This window comes from Medicago sativa, chromosome 6, assembly GCF_051527215.1.
Source record: "Medicago sativa cultivar Bolivia chromosome 6, Bolivia_mono, whole genome shotgun sequence".
NCBI classification, from domain to species: Eukaryota; Viridiplantae; Streptophyta; class Magnoliopsida; order Fabales; family Fabaceae; genus Medicago; species Medicago sativa.
Window position 1 is genome coordinate 90,253,202 of NC_140754.1, and position 23,277 is coordinate 90,276,478.

General features: G+C 30.8%; 1 protein-coding gene across 1 annotated transcript; it reads right to left on the minus strand.

Annotated features, from left to right (window-relative positions):
• Positions 1-7,359: 7,359 nt before the first annotated feature.
• Positions 7,360-9,833, minus strand: LOC146918101 (uncharacterized). The gene is made up of 2 exons (XM_085721995.1): positions 9,289-9,833; positions 7,360-8,854 (listed from the first exon to the last, which is right to left on the minus strand). Exon 2 carries the CDS (start codon positions 8,842-8,844, stop codon positions 7,360-7,362), a length of 1,485 nt encoding a protein of 494 aa, XP_085578121.1. The 5' UTR covers positions 8,845-8,854; positions 9,289-9,833.
• Between the last annotated feature and the right edge of the window lie 13,444 nt (positions 9,834-23,277).

A 23,277-nucleotide genomic window follows, 5' to 3' on the forward strand; every position in this document is an offset into this window, starting at 1 on the left:
CTCTCCAACCACCACTATGTATTCTTTTTCCATCACTCCCCATTGAATAATTGATGTATCCAAACTATATTAAAAATCAAAAACATCAATTATTCAATAAATGTACTGTTAAGGTTCAATCTACAACTATAGCAAAAGAGATAGATAAATAGAGTAACGAGAGAGAATGGTGATTATGTGAATCTTCTTGATATTTTGATCGATTATAAAAGAGTTGAATATTATAGGGAATGTGTTTATCCCGTTATTTATAGAATATGGCAACCGTAACCAACTCGATATGGTTAGTTACAAAGATATTAATATACTCTTACTACACTAAGATATTTTTTTCGATACAAACTCATGAATTTCAAATGCTCACATCAACACGTTTAACAAAGATATTTGTAATACTTTCGATACATAAAAAAGTGCATTTACATCAACATTCGACGAATCCTTACGAGAAAATGTAGCCTCAAAATTTGTTTAAGATTTTTTTAATTCATCACTCTCCAATAATTTTAAGGTTGTTGCATCAAATAAAAATTGAACAATACTTTCAAATACTACAAAATGCTCAAATTTATTTTTCAATGAAGTTATTGTTGTATCAACAACCACAAAAAATTGATTGACTCTAAAAGATTCCTCAGGTAATTGTATTTGCTCATCGTTATCATTTTCATCATATTGTCTTTTTCCAAAGCTACAACGCATTATCCACAATTTGCTTCCATATATTGATTGTGGTTATTATACTTCTGTTAGAGTTGTGTGGTCGGTATTATTTTTTTATGTTTGGTGATCACATTGATCTATTGTTAACATATTTTGGAGGAAATGTTCAGCAAACAATTTCAACAGAACTATTGAGATAAATATACGTTCATGTATATTGTCGTGCACCAATGTTGTGCCAACAATGGTTGATCAAATTTTATTATAATGGGATAAACAATTGTTAATAATATTGGTAAAAGGAAAATATTTTAACCTTAGTTGTTGTTTTGACGAAAATAACATATATTATTTTAATATGTATGACAATATGTGCTTTTCAAAATATGATGTATTTTATATCACTGCGAGTGTGTAGTGCTAAAGAAGTAATAAAAATTAGAAGAACAAATGACAAAATTTAGCATTAATTTATTGTTATTTTTATCTTTTATAGCTTTCTACATTCATTTATTTAAAAATTTATTTATTTAGGCAACAACTATTTCTTTATAGGAATGAAATGAAAATTATTAAATATTTTTGAAGTATTATTTTTTCCTTTGTGGGGGCAAGAGCCCCAAAGATATTTATTTTTATACACTAGTGGAAAGACGGCACTCACGTTATGTCTTTCCGATGTTTTTATTTTTCTAACTCGTATAGATTATAAATGATATTTTATAGAAATTTTAATTGTAAATTAGAAACGATATTTTGTATAAATTTTTTGATATAGATTAAATTATAAGTATAGATGTTTATAACTTTCAAATGTAACAAACTCAACAAATTCTATTTATCTTTTTCAATGACAACAATAATATAACAAATATAACAAAAATTCTTATCTTTTTTAATAACAATATTATAGAAAATTTTGTTTAAAGGTATAATTGAAATAAGAAAAAAGTCAACCCAAAATCATCCTAAAATCCCCTATTATCTTTATATATAGTATAAAAATATTCATTCTTGTGTGCCAATATTATACTACTATCATTGGTAGAAAGAGGGACCAATCTATATAATTAGCTATAAGAGAGAGAGTGACAGAGAGGAAGAAAAAAAAAATCTCATTATAGATTTAATTATGAAGTTTGAAATGAACATCTATGAGCTTGGGAGATAAAGAGTGAAGGAAGCCTCTTTTTATATAAAGAAATAGGTTGAAAGAAATTTATAGGTGAAGATATGTTGAATATATTGATTTTTTTAGTACGAAGAGAGTTTGAAGGTATAACAATTGAATTTAGAGAGTAGGTATAGGTAAAATGGTACATTTTATGTGAAGGGGTGTTTTTTTTTTTTTGAAAGATGTGAAGGGGTGTTGTAGAGTAGATTAGATGAAAGGAGGTTGAATGGGGCATTTCATATGAACGTACATAATAAATATAATTTTTAATTAATAATGTAGGTGAAGAGAGGTTGAAATAAGCATTTTAATGTGAAATGAAGTTAAACAATAACTTGTTTTTGCAACCATATTTTAGAGGTTGAAAGGCTTAATTTGAAGTGTCCCTTGTTTCTGTGGTAAAATTTGGCATAAATTATCTCTACAAATAATGATCAAAATATAAATATAAGAATCAATTTATGTTAATGGGAATAATCAAAGGAGATTTCAAGGAAACTTATCTGTCTTCAGATTGTTGTATAGTTGACCATCGACATAACACTATCAACATCTATAAACATTGATTCAACAAGACAGCTACAAAATGAATAAATAGTGAAATAAGTTTGAGATGTGCTGATCACACTGTCCTTAAGGATTTTCTGCGTAATTATACGCTAATCCCCCAAGATTTAATAGACCCTTCTTGATTTAAAATCAAGGATTCAGAACTGGCATGAAGAAATATTTTCAGGAAGACGTAACCCAGAATTGCGCATTAGAAATCATTCAAAATTATTTTCTGTTTGGTTCAGTATATATATCATGAATATGAGGGGTTTATTTGTGTTATATGTGTCTGCCAAAATTTGTCCTTGATTATGAGTAAAAGGCACCAGGGCCGTTCCTAGAGTTTTACGGGCCTTAGGCATAGTATGGAAAAAGGGCCCTTTGTGTTATATAATAAATTTTTTCTTCTGATAAATGAATAATTCACATTATATAAGATTTAAACAATTTACAACAAAAACAATATACTTTGTCAACATGTTTGCAATAAACTAGCCATTTTCGAGCACTAATCTCACCATTACTTAATTTTCTTGAATAATTTGCATATGAGAAATGCCTAAAATATTTGTCATTGGGAAAATTAAGATTCATTTCTCTAATAGACCCATTTTCAACTAGAATATCCTTTGAGGTGTTATCAAGATTCTCCCAATTTCTTGTATCATAAATATCAAAATGAGGAATTTCTTGTTCACAATCATCACCAAGATTTTCAATATTATATGCATTTGGCACATCATTAGGAACATTTGAAATATCATTAATTTCCTAATTTTCATTTTCATGATCCAAATTTTCAGTGTTGTTGTTTTCTAAATTTGGCACATCATTAAGAACATTTTCTTGGGTATCTACCTTTTTGAAAATAAATTTATCAAGAGCTCCTTGTTTTCGCTTTTCACTACCACATAAATGTTTTTTAGGCAACATCTCAAAATAAATCAAATACTCAATAGAAATATACAAACAAAGAAACAAAAACCATAAAAATAGTGAAGTAGAGAACAATAACACCTTAAAAGCAGACCGAAGTTTTAACACCTGAAAATAAAAGCGCAACAAAAAAACATATATCAACACTTAATTAAACAAAAATCAAAAATTGAATTGGAAAAGAAAATAAAAAAATCAAATTGGATTGATATAATGATATTCACGAGTACTTGAATTGGAAAAACAAAAATAAAAAAAATTGAATTGAATTGATAATTTGATATTTACGGAATCTTGAAGAATATTGATGTACAGTACTTGAAGTTGAATCATAAATCATGTTATATGCAAAAATCAAGAATTTAATTGGAAAAAGCATAAATCATTCAATTAGAAATTTAGAATTCAACAGCTGAAGCAATTAGAGAATTGAAACAATCATTATCAAAGAGAATTGAAATTAGAAAGAAAGAAAAAACATAAACCTAAAAAAATTTACCTGAAGAGAGAATGGCTGATTTTGGAAGTTTTTGGTTTTTTTTAGGTTTCTTTTTTCATCTGTCTTTCTAATTACACAAAAAGAGTTTTTGTTTTTGTATATTGGGGGGCCTAAAGAGCAATTTCATTTTTTTCACTTTATTTGGGCCTTTTAACGTTTTTCCCCCTTTTTTTACATACTGGGCTGAGAAAAGGATTCTGGCTTGGGCCTTATGATACGAATTTCTATAAGCACCCCACCTTTTTACTTAGATTTGCAATATACACCCCTATAAAAAAAAACTTTAGGGCCCCCTATGGGCATGGGCCCTAGGCCGTCGCACTCCAGACCTATGCCTAGGGCCGGCCCTGGTTGGAAAATGATTCAACAAGTGCCTTATTGGGTGGTGTATGATTTGCAGCATACACTTGATGAAATCACCTATGTGAGTGTCAAGTGGGGCCGCTTGTATGCGATCTCGGCGAAATCTTTGGAGCACTCATGAAATAATTCAGGCACGCGCACGGCCTATTAGCGCACCAACAGTGCCAACGGCAAGAAATGTGGGGGTGTGATGCGAGTGGTATACCGCTAATATACACCAAGTGATTTTGGTTTATATAGCTTGCTACACCAACTTCACTGTGTGTTAAGTATTGTCATTCTAGGGTTGGTTCATATAGCTTGCTACACCTGTTTGATGCATCACATCTAGGATGTTAACCCGAAAAGTCATTTTTCCTATTTTCTTTTAAACTTTTGAAATATGTGGGGGATTGTTGTAAATTTTGAGTATATTTCTAAAGTTTCAAATATTTTGTGTCGCATATTTTTAATTAAGAAATATTGAAAAATATTTTTAATAGAAACTTATTATTATTATTATTATTATTATTATTATTATTATTATTATTATTATTATTATTATTATTTTACTAGACATGGCCCAATCCCTTTGGTCATATATTGGACTTGGTCTAAACATGTTTTCCTAAATAATTTCTTTGAGTGCATGTTCTCTTGCTTTAATTTACCAAGTCAAAAGAGATTTGCATGTGTAGTAGCATAACGGTACAAACCTTAAATTTTGTTGAACAATAACCGTGAGTTTTAATTGGTATTGATAGTGCCTTAACCGAGTTAGGGTATGCTCCATTTAGGCTAAGCTTCATTTACTCCATTTAGGGTTTGGATGCAAGACATGTGGCAAAAAAAAATTTAACGGTTGATATTTTAAATTAAAAAACAATAAAAGGTTATTGTGATATGAGAGAAGAAGGGAACATGATTTTGTTTGTTATTATTATGTATTTTTATTAAACAAATATTTGTTTTTTAATTTAAAATCTCAACTGTTAGCATACTAAAACCAACTGGCTAAGCATTTATCTTATTATACAAGTAACCACTAGATTTAACTAACTTTAACTAAGGGTGTATATATGAATCCTTGTTATCTTGATAATCATGCTGTAATACCTTTTACCGATAATTTGTTTTGCCTCTTATAGCATGCTGATGGATATTTTTAGTTAGCATTTCAATCCTTAACTCCTTCATTTGTGGATCACATGTCATGTGTGTGTCCTTAACCATACGACAAATCTTGTTTTATCCACATGCTTTAGATTCATGTGTGCGGATTTAGGTTTACCAACACTTGTCAGTTATGGTTTCAACAGAGAAATTAAAAATTCTTGAACAAATGATTGATATAATTTTCAGTATTTGCCTATAAAATCCTCTGTTTTAAATCATATAAACATGTCATCTGGAACTGGAAGTCTTTCTTCTTCGTAGTTTTTTCATTCCCTTCCGCGATATCACTTATACTTTGACCTATATCGCAGCAGATGGAAGTCTTTCTTCTTCGTAGTTTTTTCATTCCCTTCCGCGATATCACTTATACTTTGACCTATATCGCAGCAGATTTATCAAAATAACACTAAAATTTAATAGTGAGTAGTATGCATAATACGGAGTTTATCTGACCAATTTATAATGCTTTTACATACACAATAACTAGAAACTTCTTTACAAGGTGATAGAAAAATATATAGCAATTAGGATAAAAATAATGTAATGCGGAAGTCTTACCCCATTGCTTATATTTGTTAATAAGAAAAATCTAGTACTGATCTAGTAGGAGAAAACAGTGCAAATGATGCTGTTGTTTTTAGTAGTCTGGTGCGGCAGGTTCAGCCGCAAGTTGCAGAGACAGATTCATTCTCTTCTCTACCTGAAGCAAGAAAGTTTTTAACGGTAAAAAGCTGATATGTTCTGCTGTCTAGTTTCCGGACAAGGACGTAGACAACGGATTTTTGGCAGTGGTAAAACGAATGTGAATAACATCGGTGCCTTCAAAAATATATGTTTTTTGTTGTGCTCCAAGAAAAGATCCTTCCAAGAGTTGAATTATGGAGAAGAGAGGTGATCACTTTATTATATATTTTAGTGTAGCTTTGTGTTTAGTAAATTTTTTTTTTTAAAGATGTTTAGTAAATTTTTTTTTTAAAGATGTTTAGTAAATTTTTGTTATAAGAAAAATTTAATTAATGGAAAGTGAGGTGATTATGCAAATAACATATATTAAGTTTGATATAAATAGTAAAGTGCAAGCGGCAAATTTTCATTGATAACACATTATGTTGGATAATTACCTACAATTGTTTTCAATGAAAACCTAAAATTTACCATTAAGAAATGAGAGACTGATCAACTATTATGCTTCAGAATTTAAAAGGCAATAATATTGATTGAGTGTACCGTTGTTTTGCTAAGAAAAGTGAGGCTAACTCCAAAGTATAATTCCAATGAGGTATCAACATAATAGCTCTAAGCTTGAGACATATATGCCTGTAAACATGAATAGAGAAATAAATTCATCAGTCATTACACACTTTTCATAGTCCCCTCTCCTAACCTCTTTTTTCATATGTGAGTCACTATTAGTGTAAGAGTCTTGAATTCAATCGTTGTTCCTTTTATTTGGCCAACTGTCTAGTTCTTATTAGCGCAGCTATGTTTCTTGCAATTCAAGCAATCATAACAATGGATGAATTTGAGAGGGAGAAGAGAGAATGAGAATGATGGTTATGGAGAGACAAAGAGTTTATTGGAAGTTTGTTTATTTCATTGATAAATGAAAAATAGGAGAATACAAACTATTTATACATGTAAGTTGGAGTGCAAGTTATTAGGCAACTAACAAATAAACTTTTCAAAGTAAAGCCAACTAATGTTATTAACTTCACTTATGATTATGGACAGATTTAAAAATTAAATGTTAATATTTCACCAACTATTTTTTTTTGAAAGAATATTTCACCAACTATTAGTTGTGGCCAACTATTCCATGTGATTATTCCTTAGTTTTGTTCACTAATTCATTTGGCCGCATTACATACATGGACAGATTTAAAAATTAAATGTTAATATTTCACCATGTAAATATTGTGAATTTCTTTTGAGCAATAATACTGTAACAATTGATTGCAGTTATTTTTCTTAACCAATTAAATTAAGAAAAACTGGGTTAGAATTCATTTTCAAACCTTTAATGTTGGTACATGTGTAGGAAGTTACACCATTTTTGAACATTGTTGAAGTTGTTTTGAATTTGTTTTTTGCAAGCATCCATCGCCTCATAAATGTAACCCATGGCGGGTTTTTCTTCTGAATCCACTAAATGAAGCACATCCATTAGAGGAGCTGCAGTTTTGAGGCATACACCAATATTCTTCCAAAAACGTTGATCCAAGATACCGGATGCCATTTTTTTTCCCTCTTCTGTAGTTGCAAACCTACTAGACTTCCAATCATTCGAGTCAAACATATTAATCAACGATGCTTTGAGATCATTGAGACATCCAATAGTCAAATATGCAGTGGCAAATCTTGTCAAAGCAGGCCTAATCAAATCCCTCCCATTTGTGAACTTCCTCACCATGGTAATTAGCATGGTTCTATTGTAAATATAAGTAGTGAACTTTCTTGCATTCTTTATAGTGACATTGTGAATTATCATCTCTTTTTCAAAATGCTCAAGTATCAAATCGATACAATGGGCAGCACAAGGAGTCCAGAACAACTTTGTTCGCTTCAGCATCAACAATTCCCCACCAGCTTTGAAATTTGCAGCATTATCAGTAACAACTTGGATCACATTATCCTCTCCAACAACATCAACAACATCATCTAACATCTTAAAAACTTTATCAGCTGTTTTGGAAATATCAGAAGTGTCCAATGAATATAGAAAAACTGTCCCCTTAGGACTGTTCACCATAAAGTTGCAAATTGAACGTCTTTTCCTATCTGTCCACTCATCAGACATGATTGAACAACCAGTTGTCTTCCACTCTTCCTTAAATTTGTCAACAATTTCATTAGTTTTATCCACTGCTCTTACCAATAATTTATCATTGATATCACGATAAGAAGGAGGTTTGTAGTCAGGTCCATATTTTCCAATTGCCGCACACATTTTTGCAAATGCTGGATTTTTTATACAGTTAAATGCAATGGCACTTGTGTAGAAAAACTCTGCAACAGCATCATCTGCCTCCACCTTTAAGGGTTTTTTAGCAATAGCATCTATTTTGGTTTGAGTCCCGGAAGCGGTAGCTTTCCCCTTTCCTTTATGCTGAGGCTGAGAGACTTCAAATGTCGGGCTTTCAGTTACATTACCCTGAGCAATTTCAGCCATTTTTCGTTTCTTCTCTGCTGCCTCTTCAAGAGCTGCAACCCATTTCAACATTTCCATTTTTGCTTCATCTGACACTAGTGCACAAGGTCCAGAATCATCACTAGTCCCCGCAAGATGATGCTTGAATCTATAAATTCCACCAGAGATGACTTTTGCGCAAAAACTACATTTAACTTTCCTAGCATCACCATTAAAATCTGTTCCATATTTCCACCCAATATCAGTCCTATTACCCCTAATATTTTTCCTCCCTCTTCCTCTAAATGAAGAAGATGATCCACATGCACTTATGTTCCTTTCAATTCCACCACCATTACCATTATCGGAAGCCATGGTTGTGAACCTAGAAAACAAAACATAACCTAATTTAAATAACAAACTTTAACAAGCTTCTGAATATTAACAAATAGTAATCGGTTATTTAGAAAAACACTACAAGCAGTAGCAGTGTAACACCTTCTGAATATTAACAAACAATAATCGGTTATTTAGAAAAACACTACAAGCAGTAGCAGTGTAACACCGCTATTTAGAAAAAATGCACATTCACCAATTCACGAGATGCCTAAACCAGTAATAGTGTAACACCGCTATTTAGAAAAAAATGCAATCTATGATTCTATGTTAATAGAAATAGAAACAGAAATAGAAACTTGATGATTAAAAGTTAAAACCCTAACAGCTATTTACAAAAGAGAGTCTGAACTTTGAAGCTTTGATGATAAAATAAACAATAAAGGAAAGGAAAAAGAGAGTCTGAACAGAACTTTGAAGTACCTTTTGAAGTTTGAAGCTCTGTTTTTTCGTTCAAACAAACAAGATTATATGCCTTCTAATCTTAACGTTCTCTACCACAGCTGACAACAAACACCACCACAGCACCACCGCACCACAACCCTACTCGAAATCAGAGTTTCAACCATCGGAATCGGAATTTCTTGCTTTCCACCGGAAACCTAACGTTTCATTCGCTCCCCTGTTTCATTTTTGAGAACTCAGAGAAAATATATGAAACGTTTCACTTCAGTAAGCTGAAACGTGTTGTAAAGCTACAAAGTACAAATGTTTCATTTGGGCTTGAAAATAATGGGCCAAAAAAATGGGCCATTTTTAATTTAAAAAAAAAAAAGCAGGGCTAAACTCGCAAAAACGGTAAATTCGCCCGATTTTACACGAGTTTACTGCGTGTTAACTCGGTCAAACTCGTCAAACTTTCCGATTTTACCAGAAATTGAGTTTACCTCCGAGTTAACACGTTTTGGGCACCTAAACACGTAAACTCGGTAAACTCGCCGAGTTGACACGCGATTTGTAAAACATTGGTTGTAGCAATGTCAAATTGTACAAATGGTAGTTAACCATGAACCCATGATCGTCATACGATGTATCTCGAAACGTACATGTGTAGGATTTAAAAAAAACATAATGTTCAACTGTAATGACGGTTAATGTTTTTACACACAAATTAAAAAATACAATGACGTTGTCATAAGGCATGACACTTTTGCTAGTCTAACTCTAATTACACAGGGCCGTATTTGAGGCAGGGGAAGATTACAACTGTCGTAGGCACTATAAAATAAGTCTAAAACATAATTTTTAAAAAAGTGTAAGGTATAATATTATACTTTGAAAAATATAGAAATAAATAGTATGATTGTTGCCAAAAGTCTTGCATTTGATATGCGTATAGAGCAAACACTTTCGACAAAATGTCGTAGCTTTCGAAAAAAGCAATATGATGAAAATGATAACGATTAGCAAATACAATCACCCGAGAAATCTTTGAGTCAATCATTTTTTTGTGGTTGTTGATACGACAATAACTTTTTTGAAAAATAGATTTGAGCAGTTTGTAGTATTTTAAAGTATTGTTCAATTTTGATTTGATGCAACAACCTTAAAATCATTGGATAATGATGAATTAAAAATATCTTAAACAAATTTTGAGGCTACATTTTCTCGTAAGGATTCGTCGAATATTGTGTAAATGCTCTTTTTTGTATCGAAAGTATTAGAAATATCTTTGTTAAATGTGTTGATGTGAGCATTTGAAATTCATGAGTTGTCAAATATTTCAGTTGCTTATTAAATTATTTTAACTATGTCGATGATTGTTGCATGTGTAGAAATAATTTTTTCGAAGTTAAAGTTATTGAAAAATTTCACATCTAAAAATATATGATTGAACATATTGTTGCATACACAATCATTATTGATTTTGTATATATAAATGCTCATAGGGTCTAAATTGTGGTTTCATCAGGCCACCAAAATCTCATAAACGGACATGTATTCACAATTGCTGTATTTTCCACCATTATGAATGTATACTGAAATATAATGTTTTAGATGTAGTATGAAAAACATTAGATAGAAGGCACGATTCAATGGATAGAATTAATTCTAAGTTGAAAACTGCAAATGAAGTTCATTTTAAAATATATAAACAATAAAATGGGGTTGATGTGGCATAATATGCAAGGGTACATTTTAAATATTTAAATGAGTGTGTTTGAGTATTATTTTAACATTGCTCTTAACCTTTGTTATGAATTTGTTTACGGCGTTCAAAGATGATGCTAGAAATATCAACGATAACATCGGCTACCTATACCTTTTTGTTGTGTCCTTTTTCTCAGCAACGAACCATCTTTTAAAACCTTGCATTGGTGTTTGTATTGTGTTGGTTGCATTGTTGGTGCTCTTCTTGCATTGGTGCTTGCGACTTTGGTTTAGTGTGTCTGCATGGCTCGATAGATGTTAGTGTTCTTGTGTTATCCCAGTGCCGGTGGTGTTTGTTCTATCGTCATGTACATGACATATGGTGGAGCTTAGAAGTTTCTTTTGGTTTCTTGCTAGAGTGGGCTGCCATCTTGGTTTGTAAGGAGGCAAGGTTGCTACAGGTGCTCTAGTCTTTGGTTCTAATTTGGTGTAGTTTGTGGCTTTTTAATAATTCCCTTTTTGTGTTCTTAGCATTTTGATTAGCCAGTGTTGTCAGAAGTTGTTTATGGTTGTGTTTAGTCTACTACTTTATTTCGGTGGATTATCTTCATCTCAATCTTAAAAAAGAAAAAAAAAAAAACTGCTTGTATCTTATACTTTATGGTGCTATGTATTACTAATATTATGTTTCTTTTACAAAAACAAAAATTAAATAGTTTATATGTGAAGAGAGAATGGGTAAAGATTTTAAGGTACATATATGCATTTATAGAGATTAGAGACGGTATAGAGGTTAAATGTAATGTGAAGGGAGATTGTAACTAAAGTAGGTGAAGAGAAGTTTGAGAGGTAGTTTTAAACATTTTAATACTTCAAGTTGTAAATTTTTGTCAATTAGTCTTTCAAAATAAAATATGTCAATTTAGTTAGTCCCTTAAATTGAATAACATGAATAAATTTAGTAATTTTTTACCATATTTGTGAATGTTATATCTTTGTCTTTATGTGACAAGAAAAAAGAGATTATTCAACCTAATGTATAAGTTTTCCTTAGTTTAATAAACTCTTATTAAAGAAATATTTTAATGTAAGCACTAAGTAGATTAACATTCAAGGGCTAATTTTCAAATAAAAAATTTGGGAGAATAAATTATTAGACCCTTAATATTTCAAATAACAAAATGATGATTCATTGTGAAAAGAAAACACTAAATATAAAAAGTAAATCAGAATATTTTATCAAATTTTGCCGAATATCTTTTTTCATCTGGTTTCATTTCTCATAGTGCTACTAAGTGAAATACAATTTAAATTAAAAAAAGTTTCTTGTTAACCAGTGTCTGGGGCACTGGTTAAGGAATCTAAAAGTAGAAAATTTATCTTAGAAATATAAATTGTTACTTTTGACTAACTAATTATTACACCACTTTTTAATACTCCCTTCGTTTCAAAATAAGTGTCGCTTTAGCAAAAATAATTTGTTTCAAAATGAATGTCATTCTCACTTTTCAATGTATTATTAATTACTTTTTTTGCAATACTACCCTTAATTATTACTATCCACACATCTTCCAAAGTATCATTTTATACTTTAATTTATAATGATGACAAATGCACCAATAACTAGCGATGCTATTTCAGTAAAAGTATCATATCTTTGGACAGTATCGTTTATCGTTTTGGGAATATGGGAAACCCTTTAAATTGAATTGATGCCAATTCTTTGTATAGAGGTAAAATCAAGAATTAGCTTTGCTAGTTATGAATAGAGGTTATTTTGTAGTTGAGATCACATAGGAAACAAACATAATTTCAGAGTTGGATGTTTAAAGCACATAGAGCAGAACGAGTTTGCAGCAGGGAGGTGAATCCAGGGAAAAAAGATCACCGAAGGAAATTAAACAAGTAATTATGAGTCATTGGATTAAAAAAATAAACGGTTGAGATTTGGTGTCAACGAATTCGTTGACACCTGATGTCAATGGATCCTAACTCATATATATATATCACCATAATCTTACTATGTATGTATTCCATACATTGATTGTGGTCTCAAATAATTTTGAAGTCTGGTTATTACAATCATGTATATTGGAACATATTTGGGAGTAAACTGTTCACTATTCATGGCCTTTTGGCCATGAAACTTCTATTAACTTTGTTTGCCTAAATAGTTTAAAGTTAGGTGGCCAAAATCATAAGCAGTAAACAATTTCGAAAGGATTGTCATGATACATCAAACATTCATGTATAAAGTCGCAAGCAATTGTTGTACCATTATTTTATCACTATCATTGGTTAGAAAAGAGAATAATCTATATAATAAAGATATAATATAGAAAGGAAAAAAAATAATTTCATTTGGTATGTAGAAGTTGGAAATGAATTGGTACTGGTTTGTGAGAAAAATAATGAAAGGAGCTTGTTTGTATGTGAAGTGAGGAGGAGAGGAGTTTATAGGTGAAGAGAAATTGAAAAGTAGAGTTTTTATAGTGTGAATGGAGGTTTGATAGGTGAAGAGAGGTAGAAAGACACGTTTATTGAATGTGATGGAAGGTTGTAAGTAGAGTAGATAAAGAGAGGTTGAAAGGTATAATTATGTGAAGGGAGGTTGAACACACTGATATAGAGTAGGTGATCAGTGGTTGCAAAGAGCTTTCAACGTGAAAAAGATACCGAAGAATAATAATTTGTGTTTTTAGAGAAAGGACTAAGGACATATTACAAAGTTTTTTTTTATCTTATAATGTCCACGAAAAGCAAGGAATAAATAAATTAGAACATTTTATCAAAAATTTTAAGTGTATCATACCTTGTTACATGTCGTTTAGTTATTCTTTGATATAACTAGGTTTTCAAATGAAATATGTGCGACATATATATTTGTATATCAAATGGTGAAAAATACATTTAAAAATGATGTAAGACTATTTTATTTACGTACAATAAATAAAACATCTAAAGAGGTATTAGTTAATGTTTTGAATATATATAATTGATGTTATCAACAATTTCCAAATATTCAAACTACACTATGCTACAATGCTATAATCTAACTATACTATGTACTAAATCGTTTATCATCGAGTAGTTAGCACGGTTGTAAAAATTCCGCCAGTTATAGCCGCTATGACAACACTGCTATAGTTGATTATGCATAATACATGTTGTTTTTGAATGGAACAATAATTTATTTATTCAATATTTGAATTTATTTATTTATTACGCAATTTTTATTCGAATTCACGTTAGATTTAATCAGTCTTTATTCGAATACGCAATTTTTAATCGAAATTATTCAAAACGCGATTTTTATTCGAAATTATTCAAAACGCGATTTTGTTCAAAGTATTATAATGTCAAGCAAAATGTGTGCGACATATAAAAAAACATAAAAAAAGATCCAAAACATTTTTGTGTCATGTCATAGGCGATTTTTCTTTCTTCTTCTCACCCTCCTCTTTGATGCAAACATCAGATCAAAACATTTTCTAACACAATTTCTAATTTCTAACAATTTCTAATTTCTAACAATTTCTAGTACCTAACAATTTCTAACAATTTCAAATACCTAGCACTTTCTAACAATTCCTAACATTTTCTGACACAATTCTATTCTAAACAACATATAACAAATCAATACAAAATTATCATCAAATCAAAACAATTTCTAATTTCTAACAATTTCAAATACCTAGCAATTTCTAACAATTCCTAACATTTTCTAACACAATTCTATTCTAAACAACATATAACAAATCAATACAAAATCATCATCAAATCAAAACAATTTCTAAAACCTAAATATGTCAAAAAAATTCCAAAAAATCTAACAATTCAATAACAAAAAACCAATGCAATAGGATTCAAAACACTTACTTGATTTTGTGAATGAAATTGGCTTGGAAATGGCTGAAATTCGCACCTAGGAATATAAAAAACGCAACAATGGAGTTTTGGAAACTCCTATATCTGTTCTGTTCTTATAAACAGATCAACGACAGTTAACTACCGTTGGCATCAGCCACAGTTAACTGTTGCCGGATTGCCAAACAGTAGTTAACTACCGCTGGGGGCTTTTTAGTAAAGGGAAATGTTAACCAGTGCCCCCGAGACACTGGTTAAGGACTTTAAATGGTAACTTTTTATGAAAGTTTGTGTAATCAGTGCATTGAAAATTGAAAATTTTAACATTTTAAAAGAATAATTACTTAATTTAGCATGCTTAAAGAATGCCCCGGGGGCACCCGTTAACAAGACCCTTTAGTAAATTACATGTGTTATTAGAAAGATATGTATGTCAGAAAAGCAATTTTCATAAAATACGGCGCATGAGTAAGACACATGATGGGAAAAGTAAAGACCAAAATTTATTTTGGGAAAAATAAATAGGCTATTACTTTTCCGACCCTATTCCCTTCTCACGTGCCTAATTAATTTTATTTTTTTTTCACAAAATCAGCTTGGGGGGTTTTCGGATTATAGTATTCGAACTAACTTTTGACCATGTTTTTGGGTGGAAAATAAGTTTTTCATATATTTGGGGGCGTGCTTCTTGTTTTTTTCGAGTAATGAAATTTGAACAGTGCATAAACACCCCTCTTGTGCCAATAATTCAGAAAAAACTTGTTCAGAAAAAACTTGTTCGAATTATATAATTTGAACTAAATCAGCACAAATACTAAGTATGTTTGAGACAAGGATAGACAGTTTAAGAACTATACTAACCATAATAACACCCCCTTGTGCTTCAGGTTATTGCTAGCGGTTCCCGTAGGAAATCCGATTTTTAGACTATTTGATCGGATTGCTCCAAATCATGACCCTTGTAGATGGGACTTCTTACGGACTCAGCCCCTTAAAATTCAAAATTCCATCGTTTAGACATATTTTCCATTTTTTTTATTTTTGATATTCTTAGAAAAATTCAAAAATATTTGCATTAGCTTTGTTTGATTTTTAGAATTTTTTGGTGGTATTTTCATATATTTTTTTTATTTAACATGTTTTATTATTTTTTTTTACTTTGTTTTTTTGTTGTTTTTAAAAAGTAAAGTTCAAAATTGCTGAAATGGGAGAGATTCTGATCGTTGCTTATAAAGTTTCCATATTTCGGATTTTATAATCTAAAAATCACTAACAAACATTGGATTACATAATCCAAACCAAATGTATCTTTATAAAAAAATTGAAGCACGTTAGAAAAGGTGCGAAAATAATAACCAAATAAATATACACTACAACATAACGTATCATTTTCATTAACTTTTAGTTTTTTCAATTGAAACAAAATTTTTGTCCCGAAATCAAAATTGATCAGTGATCCATGAATTACATACCAAAGATATCTAATTTTAAAGTATGTGCAAGCACGAATTTTCTAAGCATGAGATTGTTAATCCTGACCACCGTCGATATGTAAATTCTTTGGTAGGAGACGAGCGAGACTTACCGGTTCTACATCATATTCTTCGAAACTATACCATTAGCAACGCTAAACGAGCATAATTTCTTTCTTCGAATACCGCGGCGAACGCCACTGCCAACAACGGCATTGAGGCAACCATTTTGCATATTCTTGATATTTCTTTTCCAATTGGCATATAACAATATATAAACAATAACTATTCTTCCGGTAAAAGGCAATGCCCCACCATAAACATTTGTCCAACATATCCATTTTTTATTATCTTATCTTGAATATGTGTGCATTCATCCCTTTGGGATCAGAAAGGGCATTGATCATTCATCCCATAAAGAACATGTGATAACTATGTTATAAACAGATAGATTGATTATATATAATGAAAATGATAGTTATATACTTGACCTTCTTTTGAAAAAAAAAATTGAAAGAAATGAGAGATTTAAATTTATTTAATTTTTTAGTTATTATTGATAAATATAAAAAAGTAAAGCTAAAAAGTTATTTTTACTCTATTTGTGTAGAAAACGAGGGTAAAAAAGAATATTTAAAATAAATGCCCCAAAATTAATAGAAATGGATTGTGATAAAAGAGTAAAGTATACCTACCGATCCATACATAAATAAAGAAATATACACTCAATCACAATTTAAGATAAAAAATAAATTATGAAATTAGAGAGAACACAAATTTGATAAGCAAATGCTAATATGTAGCTCAATTGGCAGGACAATACATAATTTATGTACGGTCCTGTGTTCAAACTCCGACCACCACAATAAAAAAAAATCACTTCATGAATTTTGTGAAATTTATCAATTGATTTCTATTAATTTTATTTTTGAAATAATTTTGTTCAAAAGAAGAAGAAAAAAAAAGTAGCGTTGGCTTCCCAACCTTTATTTTGAAATCATATATGAAATCTTTGTTGGTGATTACCGACGCAATAATGGATCCGTATTGTATCATGGATGTAACATGTATCTATACAACCCCATACGTTAAACATGGTCATAGATATGTTTACGATTCGCAACCTTTGGGCGACAAATTTTTTTCAATCCTATCTGGTCAATTAGTTGAAAGTTTGACGTTAAAGTCGTGAACCGTAAACAAATTATGGAGGGATTGTTGAGATTTACATCATACACTCATGTAATCGATGTAGCTGTAGGTCACTATTGTTAGTACTAAATTATCATCATGGGTTAAAATATGGAGCAATCTATATAATAGATATAATAGAGAGAGATATATTTTCCTTTGGATAAATGAAATTTGAAATGAACAACTAGGTGATTGAGAGAGAACGAATGAATGGAGATTGTTTGTATCTCAAGAGAGGTTGAAAGGAGTATATAGGTTAAGATAGGTTCAATAGAGATTTTATAGTATTAAAGGAGTTTGAAGGTAATTTGCATTTTATAGAGTAGGTGAAGAGAGGTTGTAAGCAATTGTATTGAATGAGAAGGGAGGTTGTAAATAGAACAAGTGAAGAGAGGTTGAAATGCACAATTCACATGAAAAGAGGTTGAATCAATTTGCATAGAGAGTATGTGAAAAGAGATATAGGGAGCTTTTAACACGGAAGAAGATTGAAGAGTAATTTGTATTTTTGAAGTAAAATAGCATTATAACAACCAACGTTGTAGAGTTCGTTTAGTGGAAGAGGTTAGACTTCTACGCTATGGGGAACTAAGATTCCATTCAATTGCCATAGTTATGGTACATTTCAAATTTTAGTGAAGGGAACGTGTTACGAAAAAAACATTTTGATAATCCAAATTGTAAGTTATATATAATTGATTTAATCTTACTAACTTTTAGAATGTCAATTTAGCCCCTTAAATATTGAATAATGTGAGTCAATTTAGTCACTTTGGAATTGTCCAGCTAATACTATACAAATATGTGACATTCTAAATTTCTAAATATGAGATTAATTACATTCAATAAATAATTAATTGGTATGATAATATGTCGCAACTCATTAATCATCCATTATATAGTCAACCACGTATAAGAGCTACATAATCAAGATTGCTTAAAAAAAAAAATTCTTTGATAAAAAAATGGTGTTAGTTACCGCCTATGGACCATGAAAAAGTAATGATGTACCATAAACAGTGATAGACCAAACTCATCTTGCATGTTTAAAATGATAAACCCAATCCCTGGAGCAAATCGACTTCAGTTTCCATTGTTAGTTCCTTTTCTGTATTCTCTTAAAATCATGACTTTGTTACTTCTTCGTCCCGAAAATAATTGTTAAATTTAAATGTGAATGAAATTGGTGTTATTATTTGTTTTCTATCTTCATGACTTATGTAACCTAGAGAAAAGTTGTACATTATTTTCAACTTGCATTATTATTCGTACATACATTCAAGATGTTAAACTAGGTATATCTTACTTATTTTCAATGTGTTTCTTTTCTAGTTTGTTGGAATCTCCGTACATACAAGATGGTTACTCAAACGGATGGAAACATTAATTCTAGCTAGATAGCCCAGACCTAGCAACCAGAAACACCCAAGTAATGGAATACCACTTTTTATTTTTTCTTTTAGCATGTGATTATGGGGGAGACCTACGTTACCCCTTCATGAATTGGGGATGACTGTTGTTGGGGAGTCCGGGGAGCGCCGGGAGTGGCAATGGGCCAAACGTCCACGACCATAAGAGACTTACACGCCACATCTCCACCCAAAACCTTAAGGCAATGAGTTTATGGGTGTGAGTCCATATATTCATCATGCCCCCCTTCAAACGGAAGCTATTACTTGCTTGTATCGCCGCTGCTGCTTTCTCTTCTCCGCAACGGACCCGATACAAGGAGCCACTTTCTGCTTTATGCGCAACGGACCGGTTGCCTCGGTTGTACCCTTCGTCGAACCAGGGCTCTGATACCAGTTGTTGGAGATGCCACACTCTTACCCAAAACCATAAGGCAATGCGTTTATGAATCCTCTTACTTATAAGGTGTTCAACCTTTACTTTTTTATCCGATGTGATACATATAATTCACTCTTGCACACAACAGTAATGTAGAAAACACCATGATTATGTGCTTTATTTACACTCATACCCTCATAAATAATGAAGATTTACACTGACTATATAACATGTGATGAATAGTTAGAAAGTTTACTAACCGGTTGTATATGATAGCTTTGTATATGATGATTTATCTTGACTTTATAACATGTTGTATATTTTAAAAGTTATTATTACTAATTTTATATCATTATTATAGGTTTTTTTTTAAGGGAAATCATTATAGAACTTTATGAAAATCTATTCTCTAAGTTGTTCCACTTTTTTTGGGTCAAAGGCTGAATTTTCATCAAAACTCATGGCTCGTGTTCATCCCTCATTTTTCTCATCTTGAAATAGTCATATGGATAACTATATTTATTTTAGTAGTTTTACACTATGTTCAAGAAAAAAATCACACTTCCATGAAATCTTATACACCATACTCTCTCACAAAAATTCTGGTTTGTCATTCTCCTGTACACAAATTATTCTTATCACTTATATACCCTTAAATACACCGTGATAAAAAAAAATCCCACTTATTCAAAAATCACACTTATTACGAAAACTAAAACATAAGAATTATAGGTATAGTTTTTTGTGTTTTCTTTGAAAAAGTTTTATAGGAAAATGGAAAAACAATTTTCATTGGCTATTGGTTATGGAGAAAATGAAAGAGAGAGAAAATCAAATGTAATTTGCATTTAATTTTATGAGAATAAACAAAAGTTTTTCTGGAAAAAGATGATTTTTTATAAAAACAAGATTAAATAGGAGAAAAGTTTGTCTTTTTTGCTTATATTTTGGGACAAAGAAAATGAGCTTTTTTCGCTTATATTTCGGGACGGAGAGAGTACTTCATTTATTTGCTCTTTTTTTATCTATGATTAGGTTGGTTTCAATGTAGGATATATGATGTTTCTTTTTTGTTTCAATATATTTTGAAGAGTATTTTATTTGTACTACATGTTCAAGAACCTTTTTATGCACAACTAAAAGATATTATTATTCTTGACAAAAAAAAATATTATTATTCATCACTCCATACTCCTTCTCAAGCTTAATCACCACACCTCTTCCTCTTGGTGGTTAGTTTTTTTTCTTTCTTTTCTCCTTTTTTTTTTGTTTTGTTTTTTTAAATTGATTTGTGGGGTTTTTTCTTTTTCTTCAATTGGATGTTTTATTTGGATTAAAGTTTTGGTTTTAATGGTTTTTACCTTTCTAGTTGTTGTTTATGTTTCATTTAAATTTATACTAGAACTTTTACCCGTGCTACCGCCCGGGTCATAAACAATGGAGAAGCTAATATGTTGCAATATGACGCCCGTTTATATTGGATTTTTTTATAGGTAAAACTATTTTTTTTAACTAAAAAATCACTTTTTTTAATTTCTATAGTGTTAGTTTTTTATTTTTTAAAAATCCTTCTTGCTACAAAAGTCACTTTTAGCCTCAAAATGAAAAGCTAATTAAAGTACATTTTTCTATATCTAATTATTTTATAAATGCAATGAACTCAAGTGTAAGATTTCAAAACAAACTAAAAATGATTTTTATGATAGTAAGCAAACAGAAATAGTTGTAGATTATTTTAACTCAAATATATTTTATTTAAAGCTGAAACAAACACATTCATAAACCATTACATAGGGGTATTTTCGGAAGTTTGCTTGGGAACGATCATGGGAGAAGAGCAGAATTCTAGAGTTTGGGGTTTATTGGTTTACCAACATGGGTGGTGAGTTTTTTATTATTGGTAGGGGATACTTTGTGCAGTAATCGCAAATCCTAATATTGTTCCGTTATATCTAATTTGAGTGAGGCTGAGTGGGAATGCTCAAATTAGCAAGCAAAAATTTTATAACAAATGTTTGCGATTAGTTGTTATATTAATTTTTTTATAATTCATCTGAGTCTGAACTAAAACCTCCAACTCTTTATCCATCAGTTCAAACCAATTAAGCTACCAAACCTCTACTAAAATTAGCTAATATAATAATAAAGTTTGCACATCCAAAAAAAATTAGATAACACATTCTATATTACTTATGAAAAAAACACAGTTTGTGTATATACACCAAAACGATATAGTTTTATAATATGATTGAATAGTCTACATAAATCACATTACAATTGAGCTTTAGACCAACGAAACCAATCAAACAACACCACGACCTCTCTTTTGGCCCCCTAATAGTTCTTTAAACCTATAGACCATATGTCGGAAGATATCTCCCGGATGGCTTATAAACCCACACACAGAAAAAACATTCGAGAGTTACAAACCGACCGATTTGAAGGGAAAAAAATCAAAATTCAACAAACATTGGTTCTCAACCCAGACACCAGATGCCACTACCGCTCTCGCCACAATTGGAAAACATGTCACTTGAATACATAACTTTCAAGTAGCATTGCACATTTCAATTTTACAATATATGTAATGTTTAATTACTGTAGATAGTACTTGTTATCATGTATAACATACTCAAACATAAATGCACAGGAAATCTTTCAACTCACGTACAGTGTACAAAACCTTATAAATAAAAGTAAAATGTACAAAACTTGGAAGAACAACCTTATCACACCTATAGAGTTTCAAGAGTCTTACAAACGCTTACATAATTTTATTGATTATAACAAATTGAAGGATATTATTTGAGAAAATGAATTTCAAGCTTCAATCACCCATTCATGGTAAGGATGAAGTAAAGGACAGTGGGAAACGACATATTTTCCAAACACATGATATGAGTTAAAATAGATTCTAAACATTAAACAAAATTGTTCAACCTGCCTATACATCAAATTACCAAATAAAGGAAGAAAGACATATAGGAAAAGATTAGAGGTACCAAACAAATGTCGTAAAATACCTTATTCAACCTGCCTAAATTAACAAATTAGAAATGTTGCTCACATTATCACAACATATTAAAGCATGTCAAAGCCAACAACTCAACTATTTAGCTCTCTCATATATCTCCACTTCAAAAACCATAAAAAAGAAAAGTCATTTAGTCTATCAAATGAATAAATTATTGTTAGACACAAATAAAACATGTTCAACCCTTGCTGCAATCAAGTAGCAGACACAAAAACAAACATTAGAGTGACCATTGTAAAAGTGCTATAGGGAACACTCATCATCAAAAAATGAAAGTTAATGTGTTTAACCTGGTAAAGAATGATATAAATGTTACAGGAGGTGATAATATCATATCAGGACAAAAACGAAATGAAAAAAAAAACCTCTAGAATGACAAAAATGAAAGCAATAATCGTGCATCATAATTCCATTGTTTTTATAATTGTTAATTATATATTACACCCTTTGTTTGGAATAAGTTACGTTGTGAAAATTTCTGAAGCTAGGAAAACTACACCATTACCTATCAATCTCAAAATCAACCCAAAAAAAATCTCAACAAAAAAATACATCCATATTGGTCAAATTAAAAGTAAGGTATTTGTTCATCAAAGACCAAAATTTTATTAACAGCAAGTATACCATCCCTTATGTTAATTTCATTGACATCATGTCATATGTTTTGAAGATTGTCGAATGAATCACGGAGGAGAGGAGTTCGGCTGAGGAAAAAATGGAAGTGAGAGAGAATAGGGACTGAAAATGGAGTGAAGTAAGAGAAAGGAGAGTGGACATGAATAGGATTGCAAAAGGTAGGTTTTGTTGAGGACTAAATTATATGTTCTTCTACACAGAGAACTTTGTGCATTGAGAATAGTAGTTATGCTATTATTATGGTGTGTGAGCAACTATTTTCTAAGCATGGGAAAGTGTTGTGATATTAATGCTAATAGAAGAGGGAAATTTGAATCTGGAAGAGTTTGA

Coding starts and splice junctions, on each gene's coding strand:
- LOC146918101 (XM_085721995.1), bottom strand. CDS start 8,844: ATGGCTTCCGATAATGGTAATGGTGGTGGAATTGAAAGGAACATAAGT.